We start from the raw sequence: 12,173 nt of genomic DNA on the forward strand, positions 1-12,173 counted from the left end.
AGTCCAAGGGCCTATTTGCCCCCCCAAGTTTTCTGAGAAAAAATAAAAAAAATAATCAATTATTTTTTAAATGTTCATTGTTGGACATAAATTTAAGAAATCTGGTCCCAAGTATTCCCACGCATAATAGAGAGACGTGATCATATACAAATGTAAGCAATGTTTGAATTATTATGTTTTTGTCAAACATTAAATCTGTTTTGGCTTCTTGAGTCAATTTGCAGTCAAAGCATTATTTGTAATTATGTTCCGTCCCCTTGAACATCCGCTCAACAAAAAATCGTCCCACAGCTGAATCATTAAAAAAAAAATGTTTATTTAACTAGTATAAACCATACCATAGTATAAACCAACCATTCTGTATATTCTATTATGTCCATATTACTCAAATTAGTTTTTGTTACTCTCTTTTTCTTCTATATTTTACTACTACTTGTTTGTTATGATTGATATTGTTATTGTACTGCATTGTTGAGGAGTGTTAGCAGGTCAGTATGTATGTGTGCACTTGATCAATAAACGTGTTATTTTATTTGGATTCCCCATCTAATAGAAATGTGCCTGGTTGTTTCCCAAGCTTTACTCTGGACCAATAATTGCAATGGTTTATATTTAGGTACATGGATCACTATGAGATATACATTAGTTATTTACAGCGCAGATATGACATACTACACAGTCACAGTGAATAAGTGTAGGTAGCCTACTGGCTGTGTGCTTGTTATAGGCTTACACATGTAGCTATTTTATTCAAATTCAAAATGCGGCACTTTGTTCTGGACCTTTATGTTTAAAATAGAAATGTCTAACCGAGCCAAGAGGTGTGGTTTCACATTAACTGGTTTCACATTAGCGTCGTTGTGCTGTAATCTGATACTTCTCTTTCTGAAGAAAAAGAGCGCACTGGAGACAAAGGGGATATGGGGCTTTAACGGGGTTTTATGCTTTTAGATAGGCGAAATGAGGGACAACATGCTTCGAATACAAATACATTAGTCAAAATCAAAACAAAAAAATCAAGGGGCAACAGTAGGCTTTTCATGAGGAAAATATGTTGTTGAATTTAAGCAATGCTTGCAGTCACACAAAGGGACGGTATTCATCAAAGCCACTTGAAGCACTTGGCATAGGCTATGTCTTACACGAAACGCCATTAAAATGTCAACATGTAATTAATGAGAGAGAATAACAATGTTTCTAACACTAAGATAAATGACATATAAATCGACATCATGTAAAAACTTTCTTCACGCTGGTAACTTCACAGCGGAGTACACCCTTTAAATATTTGACCATTAGGAGAAAGAAAACTGGGAGGAGCTTGATAGGCGGGACACATTCCAAAGAGTGACAACAATCTGTCCAATTAAAACCGCTAAAACATGTTGCTTAAATTTGGATTGCCCAATCACGTTTTCAATCGACCAGCTCCATTCTAACTAATGTATTACAGTCGAGCCTAACAAACAGATGTAACTGGTTTTCATCATTCTCTTCTCTTCTTCTCAGTCTCTCACAGAAATCACTGCCAGAAACATCGAGGCATCAAACACAGTATTTATTTCGGAAACATATCATACCCTTAGATTAAACTAAATATGGCTGATACCGCAGTAGACACTACCACAACTACCGAGATTTCAGCAAAGGTGAGTTAATTAATTTGACTACGTTAGCCCACGTTACTAGTTAACGTACTCTTCAGTTTAGCCTGTGTGAACACCAACTAGCTAACTTTAGCTTTTATAACCATGTAATAACCAAATCACTTAGGTTAATGTTAGTCATTGTCAATGACTGAAAAATAGTAGGTAGCAATGTTGTATGTTGTTCTCAAACGTTTAGCTAGTTATTTAGTTGATTAACTTTTCGATAGCTTCATTATTCGCTTGTTACTTTGCTAGCTATGTTAGCTAGCTGGCTGGTTTTGCAGTTTAATTTGCAAGCTAAACTGCTAAATGTATCGTTTATCTATAGTTTTGCTAGCTAAATAACGTTAGCTAAACAATCCCTCAGAAAATAGAATGCGCTCGAGCTTCACGGTTGAGCAATGGCGGGAAGGGCTCGAGTCTTTCAGAGCGCGAGTGTAGTGTGCGCCCTAATCATGTCTGTGGTGAACCGCGACGCAAATTCCCGATGCCTTCCATTGCAGGCACTTTGGCAGTGGTCGGACACACTCCACTTGTAAAGATCGGTGAACGCCGAATATAATTTTTAAAAACATAATCTGAACTAGAGAAGGGCTGGTTTCATTGGCAACGAGTATATGGACAAATCGTTTTGGAGATGCAACAATTGTACCTATCAGTGAGCTAGCAAATCAAGCAAAACATATTTTCAGGAGCTCAAAGAGAAGAAAGAGGTTGTCGAGGAGGTGGAGGAGAAGGAGAATGGCAGCGGGGACGCACCAGCCAACGGCAATGGAACAGTGAGTTGAAGCTTATTCCCTCGCGAGCCTCATGGCCTTTTGTCTCGGCGCCATCATCATGCAGGTGTTGTCAGACTCCGCCCTACTGTTCCATGCATGCTATCCCACAGCTCTTTGTTTAGTTTGTGAGATGGCACAGATGTTTTCTCAAGAGATCGCAATTGGCCCTCATTGTGTTCCCTTCCCCTACTCTCTGGGGAATTAATATAAACTGGAGCATGTGCCCTGTTTTAACTCTGAAGCTTGTTGGCTGTGACTCATGGGCTATTATTGTAACTTTTTTCTGAAGACTATTCGAAATTAAATTACTTAATGTCATTCTGCATACAATGTACCCACATTTATATGACATATTACAAAGTTACTCAAATTCTTTGTTTCCTTCCCTCCAGCACACAAATGGTGCAGAGACAAAGACAAATGGTGCAGACGATTCTGAAGAAACCCCTGTGTGTGAGAAGGAAGAAGAGGATGGTAAGTTCATGTTTCTTTTTCGACTTGCAGCTGGATAAAAAAAACATGTTTGTTTGATACTTGTGAAGTGTCTGAAGCCCTTGTTTTTGCTTCATGTATGAAATTGATTGCAGGAGAGGGACTGGATGCAGCCAAGGATGCAGAAGAAGTTGCTGGTGAGGAGGTTGACCACCCTGTGAAGTGCCCAGCTGATGAGGGTGTTGACCACCCTGTGAAGCGCCCAGCTGATGAGGATGTGAAGCGCCCAGCTGATGAGGAGGTTGACCACCCGGTGAAGCTCCCAGCTGATGAGGTTGACCACCCTGTGAAGCGCCCAGCTGATGAGGAGGTATGCTTTTGTCAGATGATTTTAAAACGCAGTCAATATAATAGATTAACTTATACCATGAGACTATCTTTATGACTGTTGTATATCTGGTCACTAAGTTCCCACTTAAAACTTGTATTTTTTCCCTTCAGGACCAATTGGAAACAAAAAAACAGAAAACAGAAAACGGTGAATCAAAGGAAGCTGAAGTGAAGGCATAGTGTGCAGAGTATGTACTCCTCTGAAACGCTGTCTACATGGCACGTTCAACTTCACCTTGTAGAGCTTGTGCTTTATGTATGCTTTACAGATTTTGTTTGTCTCCAAGATATTACATTGCACTGGAGTCCTAAAACATAGAGGCCGCTCCTCTCTTTTTATAAACTGTTATTTATTGGTTTCTTAAGCAATCTTAACAAAACAATATGTGCTATTTTATTGGTTTTGTTATTTCGTATGAGTTAAGCACATTCTCTACATAGTTAACTGCTGACCAGCTGATTCAGAGACAGACAGCTGTAACCTTCTCCACATGTTCAGGGTGACTTCTCAGACTCACTGAAGACCAAAGATAAGTTTTAAGCAGGGGCTAATGGACTATTGTTAGCATTATTAATTCAGGCTTTTTTAATCCTTTTTGTTTACTGCTGCTAGTAGTTAATCCTTTGCCAGGCTGATCTGTTAACACAACAGATGGCACAAATGGAAGAACGCCTCCATGATAAAAGACGCTTGACCCTGTTTGGGGGGCTGGCTTCTGCAATGTTAATTACCCCCTCTTAAATCTTAAGGCTTTGGTCATGTTCTGTATGCATTTCACACAAGTTTGTACCATTTGTACCCAAGATACTGTTTCTTTTTTTGGTTTCATTTTAGGTTATTATGTTATGTCTGGGTGACTCAGAAATTGTGTCTACAACGGTCTTTATCAATATCATTCCCACCCTGGTGTTCTTAGTCTCTTCTTGTGCAGTTATATTTCATGATTGCTATTTGGTTGCTTCGACCACTGCTTTGTATATTCTGGTTCTTGATGATTAAATAAATCAGTCTTGTCTTTTTACCAATTTTTTAAAATTTTGCATAGACTGATAGTTCAGTGTAGCTTTTCACATCCATTCTTAAATAAGATGCTGAATAGCTTTTTAGTGTTATAACCAAATTACAATTGTGATACTAGTGTTTGAACTGAAAGTATATCTTATTAAATTGTTAAAATTGTCCTAGCCATGTAAGCATTGATGTCAGTTGACCTCATTTAGTATAAGACTGAATATGAATGGTTTAGTTTGAGGAACAGGAGTAATTCTCAAGCTGATCGTTGTTACTGGGAGAGGGAGGGACTCATAATCTTAGCATCTGGCTTTTTCCATTGAACTGTCTGGACACATCAATCCATTGAAGTCCTCCTGACATGATGCAGTTTACAGCTCCACCTAGTGGTACAAACTGGTATTGTGGGTTGACTCCAGGCAGGGCTGATTGGTGACAATCACTACTCTGATAGAACTGTTATCACATGGTGATGGTGAATGTAGGTTTTCAGGTCAGTGGCCAGTTATAAAGAGTGGTTACATAATACTGTATGTCTGAATGCAAAATACATAATAGCTGTAAATCTAATACCAACATTTTACAAGTAAACTGATCATAAAGGAAACTTATAATATACATCATTATCTGCATAGATAGAAAACCTATAAGACACTTGGAATTCTATGCTAAAGTGAGTTTAATAAAAAAAACAGACCCCAAAAAGTGAAAATTGTTATTTTAATTGAACAGTACCCTGAGGTTAAGTAGCTGTTACATTAACATAATATTGGAATTATGGATGAAAAAGAACCATCAGAAGACAATTTTTTTTTGTAAAATATTAGAAATGTTATTTTGTTGAATTGAAGCAAGTTGTAACAGCATGATGGTCCTCCATACAGGTCCTGTGTCCTCACAAGAAACCAGTCAGACACATGACATCATCATGGCGTGTGTCCAGTCTGTTAGGGAGGCTTTAGTGGGAGACCCTGATCAACATTCCGCTGAGCCATCACCAGCTATAGGTGACTCACGCAGGCATGAGTTGTGACAATTTATTTAAAAAGTCAATTACATTGTGTTGTCCAAGGCAAGCAATGCCAAGCAAGCTATTTTAGCCTGTCCAAGATTTAAATAAATAAAAATTGAAAAGTAATTATGATTTCACCAATGTTTTCATTGGCTGCTTGGTGAACATGGAAGACAAAATGTTGTTATTTCAGCTGTATAGAATCTAAATTAATGACAGAGTGAATAAGTGGTGTGTGAGGAGACTGGATAACTATCCCAAATGTGAGAGGACCACTCCAGTGAGCCAGTTTGGGTATAGTGTGGTGAAACAAGCCTAAACACTAACTAAAGCATGTGCCCTAGTGGTGAAATTAAGCACTTGCTGTTGGCAAAAATGAACCCAAAATTCTTCCCTCTCAAAGTTGTCCAGCTCCATCATCGATAGCATAGTGCACATGTATTTTCTTGAATTATTTCTTGCCACCAAACAACAGATTTGTTGTTCTTCTTTTCTGTTCAGTTTCCGATGGAATGCCGAATCACACCCCAGTTTCAACTTCTCTTCCTGGTAATGACAAGAATCACTGTCATTACAACGGTCACACCAGTAGCTGAGTGACAGGTCAGATTGAAGTCCATGGCTTAGTAAAGGGTTTGTCTGTGTGTATGTTTGTGAACGCATTGGGGACCGTCAAGTCAAAATGGTAAATAATGACCATAATAATCTGGTTGACTGGTGAGAAAGATATAAGCCTGATCAGAGGGCACATGCTTGGCTCTAATGTTCACATAGTGCAAACCGAGTGAATGCAGTACTATATGGCGTGTGTGTGTTGTATTGTGTGTCTGTGTGTAGATGTACAGTAGATGTGTTACTGTGCTTACAGGAACTTAGGGCTTCAAGCAAAGGTCATTGGTGACTCAAGACAGTCCCTAAACCTGCTTACAGGGGATGTGCTAACTCAGAGAAACAGGCAGGTAAACATTCTCTTGGCCATGAGACGAAAACAGAAGGCATTGAGGCTACAGCGCAAGCAGATATTAGACAAGACCAAAACAACGAACCCCCTCAAACATAGTTTTCATTAATAACGGGATGTAGAGGCTATAAGTATTTTATATTTGGTGGGCAGCAGCCTAAACCTAACATCAAAATCAAGAAGTAGTGATGATGAAAAAGACTACTGACAGCAGAATAATCAGGCATGTACACACAGATACGCCATCAAGATCACATGTTTTAGTGGAAATGAGCAGAAAGAAATGCATGGACACACTATCCAACATACTAATAACAGTGGCCAATGTGTCTGTCGGTCTAAGCTCTTGAGAGAAGCTATGCTGAGCAGTGTGTAGACTATATGCAGTGTGTGTTGTGACTGCAGTGCGAGAGTGTGTAGAGCAGTGTGGGAGGCAGTGAGGGGGGCTAAATGTGCACAAGTAGTGGCTGGGTCTCGCTTCCGGAAGGCTCACCCTCAGTCGGGGGCAGATGGTACACCACGCAGAGGGAGGAGTACAGACAGCCCACGAATGACATCGCGCTGGAAAAGTACATCACTCCCTGGGCCCCGCCTACCAGTGAGGTCAGAGGTCCCATCGACACGGACACTATGATCTGAGCCAGGAAGTACTGGCAGCTGAGCAGAGAGATGTCCACCCCCATTCCTCTCCTGGTGCCTTCTTTTGACGATCCACAGAACTACACACACAGACAAACACACAGCACAGACAGAGAGAGAGCACATGTATAATTCCACATAATACCTTGCTATATCAAAATTCAACAGTTGGACAACACTGACCAACACCAGGATATAAAACACTATGTCACAGAAACCACACTGAACAATATTATATTCAGTGTAATCCCATTTATCTTCACTAACCTGCGGGCTCTGGTAGTATTCACACAGCAGAGAGTAAGGTAGCGTGCATAGAGTGGAGAATAGCACCCCGTAGGTGATACAGAGAGACAGCACCACATAAATGTTGGTGGAGAGCGTAGCAAGGCCTGTGCCAAGGCCAAACACCAGGTAGGCAAAGAAATAGAGAGAGCGGAGGGAGAAACGTTCCCCCAGCTTCTCCAACATGGCTATGAATAGAAACGAGAGGAAGGAAAAAAATCCTGTAAAACAACTAAATGTGATAAAGAATCAAAATTATGGATGTTGTGTGAGGTGTGTGTTCTGTTTCTGTGTTCTGAGTGTCTGAATGCGTTTGTGTTTTCTTTTTAGTGTCTGTGTGTGTGTGTGTGTGCAGGACTCACCTGAGTAAAAGGCAGCACTGAATGCATAGATGCACATGCCCCAGCAGCCCATGCTGACCCCAGCATTGTAGCGTTGGTAGGCCTCAGAGTCATGGGGTGCTCTGGGGTCTCCCTTGAACACTACCTCCCCCATGAAGTCAGTGTAGAACAGCAGCATGCCCTCAAAGGACAGCCAACCTTTAGGATCAAGACAGGATGGCAGATAGCTCATATTTACGTAGACAAACTCACACAGCTTCCTCTGGATCACAGACAGGTGTTGTGATAACAAAGCCAAAATCACTGGTGGCTTTAACCTTGGTAGGCATACAGACAATGAAACACAAGCACAAGAGTGACATGACTCTCACCCAAAAAATGGTTAGTGCAGAGGCTGCGCAGTGATGGAGGCATCCTGTAGATGGCGATACACAGCATCCTCATTGACATCTGTGAATCTGCTGTCTCCACATTTTCACTCAGGTCACTCTCATAGCGCACCCCATTCAGCAGAATATTTGCCACCTTCATTACAGGAAGAACAGGATTCAAAAAACAAATTCTCTCAACACGATGATCTGTAAACAAACAAATCAGAGGGAATCAATTCCAGGCCGACCTGCTGACTGAAGGTCACTGTTCTTCTGCGGCCATTTTCCATCCCTCCACTCTGAGTCACCATGGACTCCTCCACTAGCGCAAGGCTCTGAGGGCGCTTCAAGATACTAGCGGATGAACCTCGATGGGGCCCTCCCCCCATCTGAGCCTCCCCTGCCTCGGCCCGTGATCCTGCCCCAGCCAGGGTCACTGTCACTGCTACTGCTCCAGACTGTGAACCTGTTCCAGGCTGAGATCCCTGGAGAGGTAGGGTGTCCCCTGGAGGCAGGGGTCGGGCTGCAGTGTCTGGGTCAAGGGGCTGTGGCGATGGCTGTCCAGTGTAGCAGTCGATGAGCACACTGTCTATAAAGGAGGTTCCCAGGGATGAGGCAAACTCGTTAATGCCAGTGAGAGAGTTGTCCCGACTGATAAAGCTGCCATATTTAGGAGTGAGCGGGCTGAGGGGGGAGATGGGGCTGGTGAGGCTGGCACAGAGGCGTGCGTTGGCGTCAGGGTTCGAGGGGCGGGGTTCAGAGAACTGGTAGCTATTGAGCCCAGTCACTTCCTCTTCCTCCTCCAATCCCAGCCCTGCCCCCTGAGGGTCTGGGGGAGAGGGGGGTAGAGGGAGGCTGGGGCTCTTCAGAGAGCCCTTCTGAAGCTGCGTTTTTGGCAGGGGCCGCTCGGGGATGCTGTTGAGGGTCATGCATGTGGAAATGACCAAAGTGACACTGGTGAACATGTATATGACTCGAAGTTGACCTCCCATTGATCTCCCGAAATCAGTGTGGTCCCAGTTAATTCCACCCACGATGTACCCGAATCCACCACCCAGACCTGCATAAAGAGAGTGGGACATAATCATCATAGAGCCGATCATCATATCAATGACACTGATTATACTATCACATCTTAGATATACTGTATATGCTATCACTATCACATCTTAGATATACTGTATATTCTATCACATCTTAGATATACTGTATGTGCTATCACTATCACATCGTAGATATACTGTATATGCTATCACTATCACATCTTAGATATACTGTATATGCTATCACTATCACATCGTAGATATACTGTATGTGCTATCACTATCACATCTTAGATATACTGTATATTCTATCACATCTTAGATATACTGTATGTGCTATCACTATCACATCTTAGATATACTGTATATTCTATCACATCGTAGATATACTGTATGTGTTATCACTATCACATCTTAGATATACTGTATATTCTATCACTATCACATCGTAGATATACTGTATATGCTATCACTATCACATCGTAGATATACATCGTCAGAAGTGGTTTATATGTACATTTTACTGTCTCACATACCAGTAGTGAGTGTTACAGCCTATTGGTATGTATGATGTTCTCGAACCAGCCAGTAGTGTACAACATTTCCCTGACAGACCAGTTGTAAGTGAATAGCTCTCTAACCTGCCAGTAGCATGTATACTCCCACTGGGCACAAACTGGATGAATCAACGTTGTTTCCATATTATTTTAACCCCCAAAAAGCTATGTGATGACGTTGAATCTACATGGAAAACTGATTGGGTTTGAAAAACTTTTAAACTAAATCTAATGACACAGTGACATGTTTTATTGATTTCACGTTAAATTAACGTTAGTTGACAACTCAACCAAATGTAAATCAAAACTATAAATTGAAGTTACGTCTGAGCCCAGTGGGCTGTGTATTTCCCCGACTGACTAGCAGTTAGTGTATACAGTGCTCTCAAACCTGCCAGTAGTGCATGAATATTGAGGCCACGATCCTGGTCCTCTGGTAGGCACACATCCATCATGTAGGCATGGCTGGGGTTATCTGCCGAGTCCGCACTGAAGTCCATCAGAACCACTCCACAAATAGTCAGTATGATGCCCCACTTGTGATTGGTTGCTGTGTCTGCCACCGCAGCTCCAATGTCCCGCCCATTCAGCACCAGTGTTAAACCAAGCAGAGCTCCTACAAAGGTAAAACAGAGAACTCCATCACTTCAGGATATCAATATTAGTTTAAAAACAGGAACCCAGCCGCACCAGAGGGGGGAGAGCCATGCAAGAAGTGGATAGTGAATATTCCTTACCTATAGCCAAGGCCAAAATAAATGGTCTCCGCCGGCCAAAGCGGGATGTGCAGCGGTCACTCCAAGCTCCCAGGAGAGGCTGGAAAAGGAATCCTTAAAACCATGAAGAAAGGAGAAGGATTTAGGGGCACTCAATGGGAAATGCAGATGGGAACATCTATATAGTCTAACTATACTATTCAAAGTATAGTTAGGTATCATATGTCTTCCAATCAAACAGGACTTTCTGTATCTACTTCATCTCTCCCTGCCACTTCATTACCCAATATAGGACTGGTGAACCACACCAGGCTGTAGAACTGGTCTGGCAGACCCATCTGTAGCAGGACTGGGGTGACATAGGCCGTCTCCATGGCATAGCTGAACTCTATGCCAAACAGGACGCAGCCATTGAAGAGCAGCTCTGGGAAGGTGCGGCGGGGGGGTAGCTCACTGAGGTCCAGCTGATCCAGAGGGCAGGGGGTGTTAGGCGGTGGGGGCGGGGATGGTCTGATCAGCTTCCAACACTTCGGGGGTCTGTGGAAGTTGTTGGCACGGTGACTCAAGAGGCGCGTGGTAGACGATGGGAAGCTGGCCGTCTTGGGCATGGAGCTCCTCCAGAGGCCGTCATTAGTGGTACCCAATGGCCTCTCTGATGACCTCCCTCCTGGGCTGGCCAAGAGAGGGTCACTGGGGGTGCCCATTCCTGGAGAGGACATCACTCTGTTAGGTGAGCCCAGTTTACTCTGCACACACTAGGAGATGGTCATAAGATAAAATGCAATCAAAGTTAGAAGACACATAGTTTTTTACGAGGAGGAAGACAGTACAGTTAGGAGGCATCCCAATAACATATGTGCAGTCATCATTACATCTATAAAATATTGAATCATCATAATAGCCTTGGCAAGCTAATTTTAGAGGACACTCAAGATCAAAAGATCAATTCTTCAATGTTGAATAATTTTGGTTGCTCATGTTGACCAGTAGTGTGTGTCACAGAAAGTATTTGACTCTGGTGACAACATTAAGGACATTAGAAGGGGGGGAATCAGTTAAATGCAGGCTAAACTGACAACGGAGTAAAGAGCAGAAATCTCAACTAGCATGCAAGTCGCAGTAATGAAGAATTGAGTGTGTGCGCTCTTCACGCGAATTCTGCAGAGAGATTTTCGGCACAAGACCGGCACGACGCACTGAAAATAATGCACTTATTTATACTGATGTGCTGATGCGGAATCGCGTTTCCATCTTGAATTTTTCATGGATGTATTTTTCATTGTAAAAAATATATTCTGGTAGGACCTATAAAAAAACATTTATGACACGGTCTCCTCAAATAACACACGTTTTAAGATGCTAGGTTACACATTATATCGTTGTGAAACACGTCTTTAAACATGAAAAATATGTAAAACGTGACTGACTGGCTTGATAGGTCTGTTCTTTCATTTCATTTTTGTCATTCAATTCCTTCCAAAATGTTTGTTCTCAAGGTGGTGATTATACAATTGAATTAACTCATGATCTTGCAGGACAAGGCGTGCATATTGAAACAACACGAAAGAAAATTACCTTATCAGTGTTTCTCTGTCATGTATTTCAGCATTCTCTGTTGGTGAACAAGTCAATCATATTTATGCTTATAATATTTTCGTTGAATTAGATAATTCATATTTTTTTCCTGAGATGCATTCATCTCCCTACTTTAACCTTCGTCACTATTCCTCTCCCTTCCTCTGTCCCTCACACGTGACGTCACATTACCACTCCTGTTTCCCTGCGCTAGGTAGACATGCAGCATCAACACCAACATGGCAGCTATCGCACCGCCAGAGACTTTTCGTTTCCATTATCATGAACCATATTTAAAATGATTGTCAACAACCCTGACCAAGAGTTAAAAATATTATATGGATGTGTCGACCTTGGCTTATCTAAGACCAAAACTTATTTACTTAGTTTTTTTGTGCTGTCCAAACATGT

General features: G+C 42.0%; 2 protein-coding genes across 3 annotated transcripts; one reads left to right on the forward strand and one right to left on the reverse strand.

Annotated features, from left to right (window-relative positions):
* The first annotated feature begins 1,418 nt into the window (after positions 1-1,418).
* Positions 1,419-4,967, forward strand: LOC139371304 (prothymosin alpha-like). 2 transcript variants are annotated; one of them, XM_071111616.1, is made up of 6 exons: positions 1,458-1,649; positions 2,342-2,428; positions 2,821-2,902; positions 3,016-3,137; positions 3,195-3,230; positions 3,362-4,967. In XM_071111616.1, the coding sequence occupies exons 1-6, from the start codon at positions 1,599-1,601 to the stop codon at positions 3,428-3,430; spliced, it is 447 nt and encodes a 148-aa protein (XP_070967717.1). In that variant the 5' UTR covers positions 1,458-1,598; the 3' UTR covers positions 3,431-4,967. The 2 variants fall into 2 exon arrangements, with proteins under 2 accessions (XP_070967716.1, XP_070967717.1); XM_071111615.1 differs by having other exon boundaries at positions 1,419-1,649; positions 3,016-3,230.
* A 1,714-nt stretch (positions 4,968-6,681) lies between these two features.
* Positions 6,682-11,802, reverse strand: LOC139371303 (proton-associated sugar transporter A-like). The gene is made up of 9 exons (XM_071111614.1): positions 11,763-11,802; positions 10,471-10,942; positions 10,209-10,301; positions 9,863-10,087; positions 8,120-8,931; positions 7,872-8,025; positions 7,522-7,698; positions 7,142-7,347; positions 6,682-6,954 (listed from the first exon to the last, which is right to left on the reverse strand). The coding sequence occupies exons 2-9, from the start codon at positions 10,904-10,906 to the stop codon at positions 6,682-6,684; spliced, it is 2,376 nt and encodes a 791-aa protein (XP_070967715.1). The 5' UTR covers positions 10,907-10,942; positions 11,763-11,802.
* Between the last annotated feature and the right edge of the window lie 371 nt (positions 11,803-12,173).

Source organism: Oncorhynchus clarkii, chromosome 17 (genome assembly GCF_045791955.1).
Source record: "Oncorhynchus clarkii lewisi isolate Uvic-CL-2024 chromosome 17, UVic_Ocla_1.0, whole genome shotgun sequence".
Classification (NCBI taxonomy): Eukaryota; Metazoa; Chordata; class Actinopteri; order Salmoniformes; family Salmonidae; genus Oncorhynchus; species Oncorhynchus clarkii.